Genomic DNA, 17,879 nt, shown 5'->3' with positions numbered 1-17,879 from the left:
GCCTGGATAACATGGTGGAACCTCGCCTCTACAAAACAGACAAAAATCAGCCAGGCGTGGTGGCGCGCACCTTAGTCCCAGCTACTCAGGAGGCTGAGGTGGGTGGGAGGATTGCTTGAGTTCAAGAGGCAGAGATTGCAGTGAACTGAGATAGCGCCACTGCACTCCAGCCTGGGTGACAGAGTCCGACTTTGTTGCACTTGGAGCTCTGGAAACCTCTAAGGTTCTTGGAAAAAAAATTCACCTGCTTGGCCGGGCACCTGTAATCCCAGCACTTTGGGAGGCTGAGATGGGCGGATCACTTGAGGTCGGGAATTCATGGCAAGCCTGACCAACATGGTGAAACCCCATCTCTACTAAAAATCTAAACTTCAGCCGGATGTGGTGGTGCATGCCTGTAATCTCACCTACCTGGGAGGCTGAGGCAGGAGAATCACTTGAATCCGGGAGGCAGAGGTTGTGGTGAGCTGAGACTGCACCATTGCACTCCAGCCTGGGCAACAAGAGCGAGACTCTGTCTCAAAAAAAAAAAAAGTTCACCTTCTCCTCTTGTTTTCCACGTGGCAGCCTGGACGGCATGATGGTGATGGCATCAGACTACCTGGGCTCGACTGCTCTGACCCTTGCCGTCCATTACCCTCAACAAGAAAGGCAACCCCTCTCTGCCTCAGTTTCCCCATGTGGCTGACAAGGCTACTTAAGTCATTCCATTGTCACAATAATTCGCTGACTCAATACATATAGAGTGTTTATTTTATTTTTCTTCCTTCCTTCCTTCCTTTTATCTCTCTTTCTTTTTTTCATAGGGTGTTGCTCCATCATCCAGGTTGGAGTGCAGTGGAGCAATCATGGCTCACTGCAGCCTTAACCTCCTGGGCTCAGGTGGTCCTCCTACCTCAGCCTCTCACATAGCCAGGATTACAGGTGCGCACCACTATGCCCAGCTAGTCTAAAACAATTTTTTTGTTGAGACAGGGTCTTGCTATGTTGCCCAGTCTGGACTGGAACTCCTGGCCTCATTTCTCAGCCTCTCAAAGTGCTGGGATTATAGGAGTAAGCCATGTTGACTGTTTAGAATAGGGCCTGCCAGGCACTAGCAAAGACTCAGTGTTAGTTGCTAGTACTGTGTTTTTTGTTTGTTGTCGTCGTTTTGTTTAGTTTCATTGCTTTGAGACAGGGTCTCAGTCTGTTGCCCAGGTTGGAGTGCAGTGGTGCCATCACGGCTCACTGTAGCCTTGAACTGCTGGACTCAGGTGATCGTCCCACCTCAGCCTTCCAAGTAGCTGGGTCTACAGGCATGCCACTATGCCCAGCTAAATTTTGTATTTTTAGTAGAGACAGGGTTTTGCCATGTTACCCAGGCTCATTTTGAATTCCTTAGCTCAAGCAATCCTTCAGTCTTGGCCTCCCAAAGTGCTGGGATTATAGGCATGAGCCACCTCACCTGGCCCTGTTTTAAAATGTTTTTAAGCTGGCTGGGAGCAGTGGCTCACCCCTTAATCCCAGCACTTTGGGAGGCTGAGGTGGGCAGATTACCTGAGGTCAGGAGTTCGAGACCGACCTGGCCAATATGGCGAAACCCCGTCTCTATAAAAAACACAAAAATTAGTGGTGCGTGGTGGCGGGCACCTGTAATCCCAGCTACTCAGGAGGCTGAGCCAGGAGAATTGCTTGAACCCAGGAGACGGAGGTGGCAGTGAGCTGAGATCGCGCCATTGTACTCCAGCTTGGGCTGGAGTACAACAACAAGAGTGAAACTCCTCCTCAAAAAAAGGGAAAAAAATCTTTTTACACTACCCTTTTGTATTGATTCCAATATCTTATGCATCTTATGTGCCAGGCACCGCAAAATAGTACTGTGAAGTCAGCCACATTTTCCCCGTTTCAAAGAAGAAGAGGTTGATTCTCAGAGAGGTTACACCCAAGGTCGCACCACGAGGAGGGGCGTGGGCTGGGATCCAACCCGAGCCTGTGTGACTCTGCCCCTCATCCTGCTTTGTGCCTGGACATAAGCAGCTGCCAGGAGAGGACCACAGGAGCTGGGCTGGGACTCTGGAGCCCAGACTGGGCTCCGCTGCCCATTGCCTGTGAGGTCTTGGGCAGCCACATAATCTCTCTGTTCCCCGAGTCTTCATTCGTAAATGAAGGAAGTAGAAGACCTCTGAGGCTCTCAAACGCCCACACACAAAAGAGCCCTGGGTCTGGCCCAGACCTCCCGACTCACACCCCCGCAGGTGGTGCCTGTGGCTGCGGCTCTAACCAGAACCGCAGTGACTGCCGCCCGCCGTGTTGGGAGTCCCTGGCTGAGCTGGCCTGTGGGCCCTTTCCCGAGAGGGAGAGGCAAGTGGTAGGCCTCTGGCTGCGCCTGCCCCCGAGTCCATGTTCGGCAGAGCCTGGCCTGCAGGAGGGGTCAGGGAGGCTGCAGAGAGGAAGGTGAGGGGCTGGGCAGGGGAGGCCTCCCTGCAGCTCTGAAGCGGGCACCTCTGTCCCTGAGAATGGTTACTGCAGAGGGGCAAGGCTCCCTCGGCCCTTAGTGGGTTCCTTCCGCCCATCACACAGGACACTGACAGCACTTTACAGCCCCGGGAAGAGCCTCTGGCAGCCTTCCGGCAGAGACCAGACTGTCCCCGAGTCCTGTGGAGTCTAAATGGGCAGGTGGTGAGGACACTCCCGCAGGGGTCCCACCAGCCCCTTCCCCCGGGGGGCTGGGGTGCGAGGACTAAAGCAGGCCCCGCTTTCCTCCCTCCCCTTGTCTTTGGTGTGAGGGGCACACTGCACTTTGGTGACTATTCTGGAGCCCCAGCCGTCAGCCCGGGTTCCCTGGCCTCCTACCTGGCAGTCCCCACCCCACTCCCCCGGCCCCCAGGTCCGATTCTTTCTCGTCCACTAGGGGGAGCCAATACACACAGCTCGGCCTCCCTGGGGCTCCTTTGGGAACCTGGCGCTGGCACTGGGCTGAGCGTTGGGCTGAGCGTTGGGCTGGCGCTGTCCCTTTGGATCCTCCTACCTGTGATGATCTCCGTATTTTTTATTTTTGCAATGGTAACTTGAATTATTTTGATTTCACAAAATGACATTGAAAATACATGGGCCGGGCACGGTGGCTCAAGCCTGTAATCCCAGCACTTTGGGAGGCCGAGGCGGGCGGATCACAAGGTCAGGAGATCGAGACCACAGTGAAACCCCGTCTCTACTAAAAATACAAAAAATTAGCCGGGCGCGGTGGCGGGCACCTGTAGTCCCAGCTACTCAGGAGGCTGAGGCAGGAGAATGGCGTGAACCCAGGAGGCGGAGCTTGCAGTGAGCCGAGATCGCGCCACTGCACTCCAGCCTGGGCAACAGCGTCAGACTCCGTCTCAAAAAAAAAAAAAAAAAAAAAAAAAGAAAATACATGAATACTTTTTTTAAGACTTTCAAATTGTCATAAAATAACATAAAATATCTTCGGTTTGGCCGAATACATAACTTTCCTTTTCCAGTAACAGTATAATTCTTTACCCACATTAATAGTTGTATATCCTGGCTGGGCACGGTGGCTCATGCCTGTAATCCCAGCACTTTGGGAGGCCGAACTGGCCAGATTATGAGGTCAGGAGTTCAAGATCAGCCTGGCCAACATGGAGAAACCCTGTGTCTACTAAAAATACAAAAATTAGGAGTGGTGGTGTGCACCTGTAATCCCAGCTACTCGGGAGGCTGAGGCAGGAGAATCACTTGAACCCAGGAGTCAGAGGCTGCAGTGAGCCGAAATCACAACACTGCACTCCAGCTTGTGTGACAGAGCGAGACTCCATCTCGGGGCGGGGGGGGGGGAAGTTGTATATCTTAAACATATACAATAAGGAAATAATACTGTCCTACAAAATAAAACTCATATATGTATGACAAAAACCAAACAGACTGTCATAAAGAAGGGGAGGATTACAGGCTTCTGTATAAAGGCATGCTCACATCTGTTAGTGATCCCCACTTTGCAATTCATGCTGAGCCTTGTTACTAATAGCAGTCGTTGCAGCAAGCATGTCCACCAGACATCAGGCAGCGGACTAGAAGTGCAAATAGCCTTGCATTGTCTTCCGCCCTCACTTAGGAGAAGGAACCCCCCACTTTCAGATACAGGCACTGAGAGGGAGTGAATTGCCCTGGGGCACAAGGGGAGGGAGGAAACGGAGTTGCTGCACCAGGCCAGGGCATGTCTGGCCTTCTGGCTGCGCTACTCCCTGGGGTCCCAGAGACTGTCCTGGAGACAAAGCTGGAGAACCTCATTTATCCTCGTCCTTAGAAGAGGTGGCCAAATGTGAAGCCATCCTGACCCCAAAACCACCAGCAGCTGAGGCTGCCCTGGGGCAGGTGTCAACCTCAGAGGTTGTCTGTGCCAGTGCCTTAGTGTCCCCTGCCTAACCTGCATCCCCCAAGAGCGCTTCTTGGCACTTCCGCGCTATCTCCTATATCTATGCAAATTCAGGGCAGATGTAAATTGGAGGCAGATATTTATTTTTATGCAGATGAGCCACTCCAGAGTGTTTGGTGCATTGGAGATCTCGTGAAAGCAAAATATCTCCCGGCGTGCGCTGCTTGTTCGGGTTTTAAGTCGTGTCAGAGTTTACATTTTCTTAATATGAAAAATGCCGCCGGGCGCGGTGGCTCACGCCTGTAATCCCAGCACTTTGGGAGGCCGAGGCGGGCGGATTACAAGGTCAGGAGATCGAGACCATCCTGGCTAACACTGTGAAACCCCGTCTCTACTAAAAATGCAAAAAATTAGCCGGGCGAGGCGGCGGGCGCCTATAGTCCCAGCTACTCGGGAGGCTGAGGCAGGAGAATGGCGTGAACCCGGGAGGCGGAGCTTGCAGTGAGCCGAGATCGCGCCACTGCACTCCAGCCTGGGCGACTAAGCGAGACTCTGTCTCAAAAAAAAAAGAAAAATGCCTGCGTTGGTCTGCCGCCAGCCCCCCCTCCCTCCTTGCAACCCTTGGCCTCTCTGCTGGCGCCTAATGGTTTCTTTATTCTCTTGCTTCTGCTTTCTTAGTCACAAGTTTGGGAAAAAAGTCACCTATTTCAACTACCTGAGCGAGCTCCATGAACACCTTAAATACGACCAGCTGATAATCCCTCCCGAAGTTCTGCGGTGAGTGCCGGTTAGACCCCAGAAGCCACATCAGTACCTCTTCGTGCTTCCAAAGGGCTTGGTTCGATCCATGAATGTTTAAGGCTTTGTTTCCAAATGTGTGCTTGGCTAGCTTTGGCTCAGAAATCTGCGGCGTCAACAAAGATCTGCAGCTGCTGACTCAGAGAAATGAGATTGCAAAGGTTGTGTGCAGGACGGGCTGCTTACCTCGCCCACCGCTGCAGAACTGATTTTAAAAAAAGCCCTAGCCGGGCACTGGCCGTTTGTTGCCTTGGTGTTTACCGTTTTTGCTTTTGAGCAGAAAATTGGGGGAATTTCCCAGGCGTGTGGATAACGCTGTGTACAGAATGAAATGTTCTCAGGGATGTCGCAGACGCTCTAGAAAACGACCTGTCTGCTGGATGATGAAAGCTTGATTGGTGTGTCTGCTACGAGGCTTAAACGTAGGCCCGGATGAATAGAGGCTGCCCAGGAAGGTGCGTGCCATGCAGCCAGTACAGGGTGTGCAGATCCAGCCTGGGTCTCTGGACCCCCAGCCTGGGTTCCCTCTGCCCCTGTCTCCCTCTCTGAGGGGCTCCTTTAAAGGAGTAGGCTCTTGCCAAAGTGCATGCAGGTGAGACTGGTAGCTTTGCAAGGGCAATGGAGATACTAACTTCTCTCCAGATGCCAAGTCATGTGGCACGTGCTGGGATATAGAGGTGTTTAGAGAGTGTGGTCCCTGCTCTCATGACACGCTCAGGCTAGTGAGGGCCACAAATCAGTGATGACAGGGGCCAGAGGAGGCACTGAACCCAGCTGGGAAGGGGACTGATATGTGGGGGTAATCCAGGAAGACCTCCAGGAGGAGGTGGCTCTTAAAGTGAGTTTCACAGGGACAGTTGGCTAGATCAAGAGGCCAGGAAGCCCTCCTGCAAACATGTGGGTGAAATATTGGGAGATCTGGAGGCAGCAAGAAGTCCCAAGTGATCAAGCAGAAGTTGGTGAACGTGAAGCTGGAGGTCACCTTGGGCTGGGAGTCCTTGGTGCCGAGCAGAGGAGAGTGAACTGGACCCAGAGGCCATGGGAGGATGATGGGAATCCTTGGTCTGCCGTGGGCCCTGGCAAGACTCCACTCCCAGACCTCACTAGAGTGACCCGGGGGAGTCCATGGACACGGCTCAGAAGATGTATTTTTAGCAGCTCTGTGGTGGAAGTGATTTGATCTGGTGACAAAGCTTCACATCCTCCCGCGTGGGAGAGCAATTTGGGGATGAGATGGACGGCATCTGAAACACCCAGCTCCGGCTTCTCAATGGCTACTGGGTGCAATCTAGGGCCTCTGGAATGTGCAGGTGGCTGGCAACACTGAGGGTGCTGCAGGGTCCTGTGAGTCAGAGGGGACGAGGTTTGGGAGAGGTGTGTGGGCTTGGACATTGGGAGCTCCTGAACTTACTCTATAGGGAGCCGGTACCCCTGTTCCATAGCCGTGCAGCAGAACCCCAGAGGACACGTCCAATCCTGATGCTTTTAATTGAGCATCTACTAGACTTGGGGGCTAAGTCTGGATTTTTTCCACCCCCACATACTTCCTGGTGGGTGCTGCGAGGACCGGAGGCTGAGACCCACTGGCAAAGCAGCAGGGCAGGGCCTTGGGGTCCTGAATCCTGGCTGGCGTCCCAGCTTGTGACCTGAGGCAAGTCCCCAGACCTTGACAAGCCTCAGTTTCCCAATCTGTAAAGTACACAAAATAACCCTTTCATGGTAGGCCCCTCATGAGGGACAAAGACCTCTGGGGAGCCACTCGGGACACAGAGCGCTGTGATTAACTCACAAAGGACAACCCAACCGCACGTGGCAGCGGCTCACACCTGCTTGGCTGGCCAGGCTCAGTCCAGTGTGCCGCCTTCTCTGCAGACCTTTCCTGCGTGCCGGGTGCCTCTGCGACGTGTGCCTGCACCATCTTGTGTCACTGACTGCCTTGCTCCCGAACTGCTGACTAATGATCATGTTCTCCCCCCATCCTGTGGTCAGGTTACTGCTGTATGCACAGTGCCCGGCACATAGTAGGGCCTCAATATGTATTTGCCTGTGTTAAGGGAGGCCTGTGTTAAGGGAGGCCTGTGTTAAGGGAGGACTGTGTTAAGGGAGGACTGTTACCTGCTGCACAGAGGCTCTTTTCTTTTCTTTTTTGAGGTAGAGTCTTGCTCTGTCGCCCAGGCTGCAATGGCACGATCTTGGCTCACTGCAACCTGCACCTCCTGGGTTCAAGTGATTCTCCTGCCTCAGCCTCCCAAGTAGCTAGGATAACAGGCGTGCACAACCATGCCCAGCTAATTTTTGTAATTTTGGTAGAGACCGGGGTTTCATCATGTTGTCCAGTCTGGTCTTGAACTCCTAACCTCAAGTGAAACGCCTGCCTTGGCCTCCCAAAGTGCGGGATTACAGGCATGAGCCACCGCGCCCAGCACAGAGGTTCTTTTTACTGGAAGGCTTTAACATTAAGCTTCCTTCAGAATTTATCCATCCTCTTCAGAGTCCAGCTGTTCATGGCTTTCTTCATTCATTCAACAAATATTTTAATTGAGCATCTACTAGGCAGCAAGCCCTTTCCAGACACTGGGGACAAAGTAATTAACAAAAGGGACAAGTCCCCTTTAGCATTACAAGCCAGCGTTTGTCTTAATTTCAGACACTCAGGAGAGCTGAGGGTGGTCACGCCCACCTCGGGGCTGGCCGCATGGCAAGCGGGTGAGGCCACTCTGCCGGCCAGGGTAGGCCCGCTGGCCAGGGGTCGCAGGAGAGAATGGACACTTGCTGGGGACTGGGCTACTGCCTGTTGCAAGAATAGGCGACAGCAGTGGGGGATTGTGACCGCGTGAATGTGAATGTGTGTGAGCTGGCAGCATGGTGTGTGTGCCCCGAGGGAGGGGATGCCCAGGTGTCCTGCAGGTGTTTGTGGGGTAGCCAGCTCCACCCAGCACCTCCATGGATGCCAGCTGCCCCTGCCAGGTGAGAGCCCGGCCTCTGTTGTGTCTGCAGGTACGATGAGAAGCTCCAGAGCCTGCACGAGGGCCGGATGCCGCCTCCCACCAAGACGCCGCCCCCGCGGCCCCCGCTGCCCACCCAGCAGTTTGGCGTCAGTCTGCAATAGTAAGTGAGCCAGGGATGTGCTTGCTCCTATGCCCTGGACCCTGGGAGCTGTGGGGCGTTTCAGAGTCCAGAGACATTTTCCCCAGACTTGTCTCCAGCAGCCAAGCTTAACCCTGCAGGAAAGATAAAGCCTGAGCTCCTCACTGAGGCTGCGGCTCGATGCTTGGTGCCTGGTGGGGGATTGTGTGCTCGCTGCTCTGTGCCTGGTGGGGGCGGGGGGGCGTGCTCGCTGCTTTGTGCCTGGTGGGGGGACCGGCAGTGGGTAGCAGATGGGGTCTCTGGGGTTCCCACCCCAGCTTCTGTCACTGCTGCCCTCTGGGCATATACTTCCCACCACCTTCAAGGAGGGCGTGGTCACAGAATGTGCTTAGGTGTGGATGTGGGGCGTGTCGTGCTCAGAAGAAGCTTCCGGAGCCAGTGGGCAGCTGCCTCTCATGGTCACGTACAGGCCTGGGTGAGGCAGAGACGGTGCCTGGTCACTCTGCATCCCTGATCCCCGCATCACCGTGCACCCTGCTAACAGGCTGGACACAGGCATAGAGAAGATAGGCTTGTGCTGGACTCAGCCACTGAGATTTAGGGGTCATTGTTACTGCAGCGTAACCTGTCCTCCCTAATACCCTTTATCAGCCGCATGACCTCAAACTCACTTCTTCTCTCAGCTTGTTTCCTTATTTCTGGTATACAGTCCTTTTTTGGGCTGGCAGGAGCGGAGTCTTGCTCTGCCTCTCAGGCTGGAGTACAGTAGCTCCATCTCAGCTCACCGCAACCTCCGCCTCTTGGGTTCAAGCTATTCTCCTGCCTTAGCCTCCTGAGTAGCTGGGGTTACAGGCACCTGCCACCACATCTGGCTATTTTTTTTTGTATTTTTAGTAGAGAGAGAGAGTGGTCATGTTGCCTGGCTGGTCTTGAACTCGTGACCTCAAGCGATCCACTCACCTTAGCCTCCCAAAGTGCCAGGATTACAGGCGTGAGCCACTGCACCTGGCCACCCAGGGTAGATTTTGAAACATTTTGAAAGGTTTTGAGAACTGAGGAGGCTCTGGGTGGCATCTGGGCCAGGGGAGGAGATGCATCGGTCACCCGCCCTTTCTGAGCCATGTGGGCAAGGGCATTCCTGGGGTTAGAGGGGAGTGGATTCGGCCCTGGAGACTTGCCTGTTTCTTTCTTGGCCGAGAGTGGTGGAGTTCAGGGAGGATAGGGAGGGAGGCAGAGTCATGGACCCCAATGAAGTTCATACCCTCATTCCCAGAACCTGTGATTAGGTCACCTTACGTGGCAAAAGGGGCTTTGCAGAAATGATTAAGTGAAGGATCTTGGGATGGGGGGTTATTCTGGGTTCTCTGGTGGGCCCAAAACAATCGCCAGCATCTTTACAAGAGAGAGGCAGGAGGGTCAGAGTCAGAGGAGATGTGGCAGCAGAAGCAGAGGCCAGAGAGGTGCGGGGCCAGAAGCCAAGGGTACTCAGGCACCTCTAGAAACTGAAAAAGGCAAGGAACGGATTCTCCCCGGAGCCTCCAGGTGGAACACAGTCGGGTCAACCCCTTTTTGACTCCTGACACCTCCAGGATATGAGATAATACATTTGGGTGTTTTGTTTGTTCGTTTTGCTTTTTTTTTTTTTTTTTTTTTTGAGACGGAGTCTCGCTCTGTCCCCCAGGCTGGAGTGCAGTGGTGTGACCTCAGCTCACGGCAACCTCTGCTCCCCGGGTTCAAGCAATTCTCCTGCCTCAGCCTCCCAAGTAGCTGGGATTATAGGTGTCCACTGCCACGCCTGGCTAATTTTTGTATTTTTAATAGAGATAGGGTTTCACCATGTTGGCCAGGCTGGTCTTGAACTCGTGACCTCAGGTGATCCACCTGCCTTGGCCTCCCAAAGTGCCAGGATTACAGGTGTGAGCCACCTCGCCTGGCCCATTTGTGTTGTTTTAAGCCACTGAGTTGACGGTAATTGGTTACTGGGGCCACATGAAAATAAAGCAGGTGGTAGTGAGTGGTGGGTAGTTGTGAGTCTAGGGGGAGGGAAGTGTGTCTAAATCTTATTTCCAGAACCAGCAAAGGTTGCTTCTAGGGTGCTTGAGCCCAGGAGAGGGCTGGGCCTAGAGTGCAAATGTGAAGCTGGGTGGGCATCTCAACACTAAAGAGGACCATTGGTGCCCCAGCGTGGACCCCTAGACCAGCACTGTCTGATGGAACTCTGTCAGGATGGACCTGGTCTGCTCGGCCCGGTATGGTAGCCAGTGCTTGGTGCGGCTGGTGCAGACGCTGAATTTCTAATTGTATTTCATTTTAACTGATTTCAATTAGAACTGTCGCAAGTGACTTTTGACAGTTGTACTGCACAGTACAGCTCTGTTTCACCCTCGCCTTCCCCAACTAGGCACACACACAAAGGGTTGCCACTTAGACATTTTGTAAGCACTGTGCCAGTAAATGAGCAAGAGAATATATGTTGAAATAGAATGTTCACCCCAAATATATCTGGAACACATAGTTTACTACCAAATAGTACTTCCTTTTCCTTTTTCAGACATTGTGAGAATGTGCGGGTATGAACAGCTCTTCAGCTCCCATCACCCCTTAGGGGCCGCCCAGGAATGCTGGGCTGGGCAGGCACCTGCAGTGACCTCAGGCTCCTCCTGGAGGTGCTGGTGAGAACTCAGCCCTTGAGCAGGCTGAGCCAGCAGACCAGAATTTTGGTTTTTTTTGAGACTTTTTTTTTTTTTTTTTTTTTTTTTTTTTTTTGAGATGGAGTCTCACTCTGTTGCCTAGGCTGGAGTGCAGTGGCAGGATCTTGGCTCCCTGCAACCTCTGCTTTCCGGATTTAAGCAATTCTCCTGCCTCAGCCTCCTGATTAGCTGGGACTATAGGCACATGCCACCACACCCAGCTAATTTTTTTGTATTTTTAGTACAAGCGGGGATTCACCATGTTGGCCAGGCTGGTCTCGAACTCCTGACCTCAAGTGATCCACCTGCCTTGGCCTTCTACTGGGATTACAGGTGTGAGCCACCACACCTGGCCCAAGCCAGGATTTTCCAGCCATCAGATGACCGCTTTCCCCATGTTCCTGAAGCCCTGTGCCTCCAGCCCATTACTGGGGCTCTGCTGGGCTGATACTGCTTCCATGTGCTCTGACACACAGGGGCCTAGGGGTGGGTCCTTAGCTGGGAGACTCCAGCCACGCCTTTCTCATCTCTTATTTTATTGTTCAGAGTCACTTCTCTCTTCTTATCATCTAACAAAACTTTAAAAAGGAAAAACAAAGGCCAGGTATGGTGGCTCACACCTGTAATCCCAACACTTTGGGAGGCCGAGGCGGGTGGATCACCTGAGGTCAGGAGTTCAAGACCAGCCTGGCCAGTATGGTGAAACTCCGTCTCTACTAAAAATACAAAAAAAAAAAAAAAAAAAAAATTTGCCGGGCTTGGTGCCGCACGCCTATAATCCCAGCTACTCGGGAGGCTAAGGCAGGAGAATTGCTTGAACCCGGGAGGCAGAGGTTGCAGTGAGCCGAGACTTTGCCATTGCACTCCAGCCCGGGAGACAGAGAGAGACTCCCCCTTAAAAAAAAAAAGAAAGAAAGAAAGAAAAAACAAGCACAGCTCACAGACTTCGAAAGCCATCTACGTGAGTGAAGTGTGGGAAAATGGTTAGCCATGGCTGTAGGCCTCAACTCCTAGAAGGCCACCAAGAGATACGCTGCATTCTGAGCAGGTGCCTTTCAGAGTGTACTAATGCAGGGCCGTTGGCTTTAACTGTCACCTTGTCATAGTCCATCCCTCTCCAGGGCCAGTTGTAACTGTAAAAGTCCGGTCCTTAGCTGCTTTCGGGACAATGGGCCACACTGCGCGTGCCGCTTGGAGCGAGAATCCATGCAGTTGCCTCTTTAAATTAATATGTGGTTTCATTGCCAATGATTATAATAAAATGGCAATAAACATTTTAAAGGAAGCACTAGATATGTAATTTGTTTGGACTGTGAATGAATGAAAGTCATTAAAATTCATAACTGAATCCTATTCACAAATGTTAATTTGCCGAGTTAAGTTCAAAAGCATACAGCAGAAAGCTATCACCTTAGAATGAGCTAATTAAGTTAATACATTAAAGGGAAGTCAAAGATTCAAGAGGTCTTTGCTTGCCATCCCTGAAGAGGAAAAATGGAAACCTGAGGCCTGTGTGGGCAGCTGGGGGAGGTGGGTACAGGGCAGAGCTTGAGGTGTCCTTAGGCCTGGGTGGAGCAGGTCATGGCTGAGCTCTGGCATTTTTTTTCTTTTTTCTTTTTAATCTTTTTTTTTTTTTTTTTTTGAGAGGGAATCTCCCTCTGTTGCCCAGGCTGGAGTGCAGCGGTGTGATCTCTGCTCACTGCAAACTCTGCCTCCCGGGTTCAAGCGATTCTCCTGTCTCAGCCTCCTGAGTAACTGGGACTACAGGTGCACGCTACCACGCCCAGCTAAGTTTTGTATTTTTAGTAGAGACAGGGTTTTGCCACGTTGGCGAGGCTGGTGGCAAACTCGTGACCTCAGGTGATCCACCCTCCTCAGCTTCCCAAAATGCTGGGATTACAAGCATGAGCCACTGCACCTGGCCGTTACTGTTTTTTTGTTTTGTTTTGTTTTGTTTTGTTTTGTTTGAGACGGAGTCTCGCTCTGTCACCCAGGCTGGAGTGCAGTGGCCTGATCTCAGCTCACTGCAAGCTCCGCCTCCCGGGTTCACGCCATTCTCCTGCCTCAGCCTCCCGAGTAGCTGGGACTACAGGCGCCTGCCACCTCGTCCGGCTAAGTTTTTGTATTTTTGGTAGAGACGGGGTTTCACTGTGTTAGCCAGGATGGTCTCGATCTCCTGACCTCGTGATCCGCCCGTCTCGGCCTCCCAAAGTGCTGGGATTACAGGCTTGAGCCACCGCGCCCGGCCTGTTTTGTTTTTTTTAAGGTGGAGTCTTGCTCCATTGCCCAGGCTGGAGTGCAGTGGCGCAATCTGGCTCACTGCAACCTCTGCCTTCCAGTTCAGATGATTCTCCTGCCTCAGCCTCCTGAGTAGCTGGGATTGCAGGTACCTGCCACCATACCCAGCTAATTTTTTTGGTTTGTTTTTTGTTTTTTGAGACAAAGTCTTGCTCTGTCACCCAGGCTGGAGTGCAATGACATGATCTTGGCTCACTGCAACCTCCACGTCCTGCATTCAAGCGATTCTCCTGTCTCACGCTCCCAAGGATATGGGACTACAGGCATGTGCCACCACGCCCAGCGAATTTTTTTCTATTTTTAATAGAGACGAGGTTTCACCATGTTGGCCAGGCTGGTCTCGAACTCCTGACTTCAGGTAATCCACCCATCTTGGTCTCCCAAAATGCTGGGATTACAGGTATGAGCCACCGAGCCTGGCCTGTTTTTTATTTTTCATCATAGCCATCCTAGTAGATGTCAAGTGTAGTTCATTATAGCTTTGTTTCACATTTCACTGATGCCTAATACTGTTAAGCATCTTTTCATGTGCTTATCAGCCCTTTGTTTACCTTCTTTGGAGAAATGTATATTCACTAGATCCTTTGCCTATTTTTTGTTTGAACTGTCTTTTCATTGTTGTAAAGATTTGTTGATATATGCTAGATCCTAGGCCCTTATCAGATGTATGGTTTGCCAGTGTTTTCTTCCATCCTATGTGTTGTCTCTACATCTTTTGATGGTATCTTCTGAAGCATAAAAGTTACATTTTGATGAAGTCCAGTTTATCTATTTTTTTCTTTTGTCACTTGTGCTTTTGGTGTTTTATCTAAGAAATCATTGCCAAATCCAAGGCCATGACAATTCATGCCTATGTTTTCTTCCAAGAGTTTTACCATTTAGCTGTTAGATTTGGGTCTTTGATAACGTTTTGAGTAGATTTTTCTATATGTTGTGACGTGAGGTCTGATTTGCTTCTTTGCATGTTGTTACAGCACCATTTTTTGAAAAGACTTTTCCTGGCCAGGCAGGGTGGCTCATGCCTGTATGTAATCCCAGCACTTTGGTAGGCTGAGGCGGGTCGATCACTTGAGGTCAGGAGTTCGAGACCAGCCTGACCAACATGGTGAAACTGATGTCTCTACTAATAATACAAAAAAATTTGCTGGGCGTGGTGGCGGGCTCCTGTAATCCCAGCTACTCGTGGGGCTGAGACAGGAGAATCACTTGAATCTGGGAGGCGGAGGTTGCAGTGAGCCGAGATTGTGCCATTGTACTCCAGCCTGGGTGACAAGAGCAAAACTCCATCTCCAAAAAAAGAAAAGAAAATACTTTTCTTTTCCCCATTCACTTGTCTTGGTACCTTGTCAAAAACCAGTAAACATGAGAGTTTATTTCTGGGCACTCTAATTCTTGTCTGTTGGTCTGTATGTTTATCTTTATGCCAGCACCACACAATCTTGATTACTGTAGCTTTGTAGTAAGTTTTGAAATTGGGAATTGTGAGCCCTCCAACTTTTTTTCCAAGATTGTTTTGGCTATTCTGTATCTCTTTACTTTCTGTATTCATTTTAGTATCAGCTTGTTCATTTCTGTAAAAGGCAGCTGGGATTTCAATAGGGCTTGTGCTGTGAGTGTAGACCAATTTTGAGGGTATTGCCATCTTAATAGTAGTCTTCCAATCCATGAACATGGGATGTCTTTCTATTTATTTAGGTCTTTTAACTTTTTTTCAATGGCATTTTATAGTTTTCACTGTACCAGTTTTTTGAACTTTTTTGTTAAATTTTTTTTTTTTTTGATTTGTGATGCTATTGTCAATGTAAATTTTTTTTTTTTTTTTTTTTTTTTTTTTTGAGACAGAGTCTTGCATTGTTGCCTAGGCTGGAGTGCAGTGGTGCGATCTTGGCTCACTACAACCTCTGCCTCCTGGGTTCAAGTGATTCTCCTGCCTAAGCCTCCCCAGTAGCTGGAACTACAGGTGTAGTCACCTGTAGCCACCACACCCAGCTAATTTTGTATTTTTAGTAGAGATGGGGTTTCACCATCTTGGCCAGGCTGGTCTCAAACTCCTGACCTCTGGTGATCTGCCTGCATCGGCCTCCCAAAATGCTGGGATTACAGACGTGAGCCACTGCACCTGGCCATCAATGTAATTTTTAATCTATCTTTTTGTTACTGATTGCTAGTTTCTAGAAATACATTTTTAAAATATATTGATCTTGTGTCCTGCAACCCTACTGAACTTGTTTATTAGTTCTAATATTTTTTTGTGTGTGGATTTTTTAGAATTTTCTATATCCAGGATCATGTCATCTGCAAATAGAGATGGCTTTCTTCCTTTTCAACCTAATGCCTTTTATTGCCTAATTATGCCTGACTGTAACCTCCAATACATTGTTGAATAAAAATGATGACAGCAGACATCCTTGTCTTATTCCTGATCTTAAGAATCAGCAGTTAAGCTGGGCTGAGCAGCATGTACCTATAATCCCAGCTATTTGGGAGACTGAGGTGGAAGGATTGCTTGAGGCCATGAGCTCAAGACTAGCATGGGCAACATAGCAAGACTCTGTGTCTATTAAAAAACAACAACAACAACAAAAGAATCAACAGTCCTTCACTACTAAGTATAATGTTAGCTGTGTGCTTTTCATAGATGCCCTTTATCAGGTTAAGAAACATCTTTTTGACTGGGCGCAGTGGCTCAAGCCTGTAATCCCAGAACTTTGGGAGGCTGAGGTGGGCGGATCACGAGGTCAGGAGATCGAGACCATCCTGGCTAGCACGGTGAAACCCCGTCTCTACTAAAAAATACAAAAAATTAGCCAGGTGTGGTGGCGGGCACCTGTAGTCCCAGTTACTCGGGAGGCTGAGGCAGGAGAATGGTATGAACCCAGGGGGCGGAGCTTGCAGTGAGCAGAGATGGCGCCACTACACTCCAGCCTGGGAGACAGAGCGAGACTCTGCCTCAAAAAAAAAAAGAGAGAACTTTTTTCTTTTCTTTCTTTTTTTTTTTTTTTTTAAGTTTGTATTTATTTGTTTGTTTATTTTGAGATAGAGTCTCCCTCTGTGGCCTAGGCTGGAGTGCAGTGGTGCAATTATATAGATCAGTGTAACCTCAAACTCCTGGGCTGCAGTGATCCTCCTGTCTCAGTTTCCCAAGTAGCTGGTACTATAGGTATATACCACCATACCTGGTTAATTTTTACATTTGTTTTGTAGAGACAGGGTCTCATTATGTTGCCCAGGCTGGGAACATCATTTCTGTTTCTAGTTTGTTGAGTGGTTTGTTTGTTTGTTCATGTAAAGGTGTTAGGTTTTGTCAAATGCTTTTCATCACCGTTGAGATAATCACATGGCTTTTGTCCTTTATATTATTGATATGGTATATTATATTGATTGATTTTTATATGTTGAATAAACCTTGTATTCCTGGGATAAATAATTTGTGTTCATGGTGTATAATATTTTTCATGTATTACTGGATTTGCTTTGCTTGTATTTTGTTGAGGATTTTGTATTTATAAGAAATATTAGTTTGTCATTTTCTTGTCTTACGATATCTTTGTCTGGTTTTGGTGATACTGGCCTTAGAATGAGTTGGGAAGTGTTTCCTCCTTTTCTATTTTTTGGAAGAATTTGCACTATATTAGAGTTAATTTGTTAAACATTTGACAGAATTCACCACTGAAGCTATCTGATCTTAGGCTTTACTTTGTGGGAAGTTTTAAAATTACTAATGTAACCTCTTTGCTTGTTGTATTTATTCATATTTTATATTTCTTCTTGAGTCAATTTTGATAGTTTGTGTCTTTCCAGGAATTTGTTTGTTTCCTCTAGGTTTTCTAATTAGTTGGCATGTAATTGTTTATAGTACTTCTTCATAATCCTTTTATTTGTATAATGTCACTAGTAATGTTTCCTCTTTCATTCCTGATTTTAGTAATTTGAATCTTCACCCTTTTTTTTCTTGGTCAGTCTGGCTAAAAACTTGTCAATTTGTTGATCTTTTCAAGGAGCCAACTTTTGGTTTTGATGATGTTCTCTATTATTTTCCTATTTTCTATTTATTTCTACTCTAATCTTTACTTTCTTCCTTCTGCCTGTGTCAGATTTAGTTCATTTTCTTTTTCCAGTTTTTTAAGGTGCAATGTTTATTATTTTGAAATCTTTCTTTTTGCAATGTAAGCGTTTATGGCTATAAATTTCTCTCGTTAAGTCCTGCAATAGGTGTATCTGTTAGTGTATTATTTCCACCATTTTAATCTTAAAATATTTTCTAATTTCTCTTGTAATTTTTTTCTTTGATTCATTGGTTTCTAGGAGTCTGTTGTTAAATTTTCACATATCTGTATTGATTTTCAGTTTTCTTTTATTATAATTAGATAACTTACTTTGTATGATTTAACTTTAGATTTATGGAGGCTTGTTATATGGTATAACATGGTCTAGCCTGGAGAATATTCAATGGACACAGAAAAATGTACATTCTATTATTGTTGGGTGGAGTGCTCTATAAATGTCAGTTAAGTCTACTTGGTTTCTAGTGTTTTTCAGTCTTCTATTTCTCTGTCAATTTCTGCCTAGTTGTTCTATTTATTATTGAAAGCAGGGGATTGAAGTCTCCAGTATTATTTTAAAATTATTTATTTCTCCCTTCAATTCTCTCTCTT

General features: G+C 48.8%; 2 protein-coding genes across 4 annotated transcripts in view; one reads left to right on the top strand and one right to left on the bottom strand.

Annotated features, from left to right (window-relative positions):
• ARHGAP8 (Rho GTPase activating protein 8) overlaps positions 1 to 17,879 on the top strand; it is a 95,826-nt gene that overhangs the window by 53,307 nt on the left and 24,640 nt on the right. For all 3 annotated transcript variants that reach the window (XM_050805919.1, XM_050805918.1, XM_050805920.1), the window contains exons 6-7: positions 5,030 to 5,128; positions 8,147 to 8,257. In XM_050805919.1, the coding sequence (XP_050661876.1) occupies positions 5,030 to 5,128; positions 8,147 to 8,257 (210 nt within the window). The remainder of the gene's footprint in view (positions 1 to 5,029; positions 5,129 to 8,146; positions 8,258 to 17,879) is intronic.
• Positions 1 to 17,879, bottom strand: part of SULT4A1 (sulfotransferase family 4A member 1) — a 996,812-nt gene that overhangs the window by 966,175 nt on the left and 12,758 nt on the right. The window lies entirely within an intron of this gene.

Source organism: Macaca thibetana, chromosome 10 (genome assembly GCF_024542745.1).
Source record: "Macaca thibetana thibetana isolate TM-01 chromosome 10, ASM2454274v1, whole genome shotgun sequence".
Classification (NCBI taxonomy): Eukaryota; Metazoa; Chordata; class Mammalia; order Primates; family Cercopithecidae; genus Macaca; species Macaca thibetana.
Note: the sequence above shows the minus strand (reverse complement) of the source record. Positions and strands in the feature narration are given on the sequence as shown.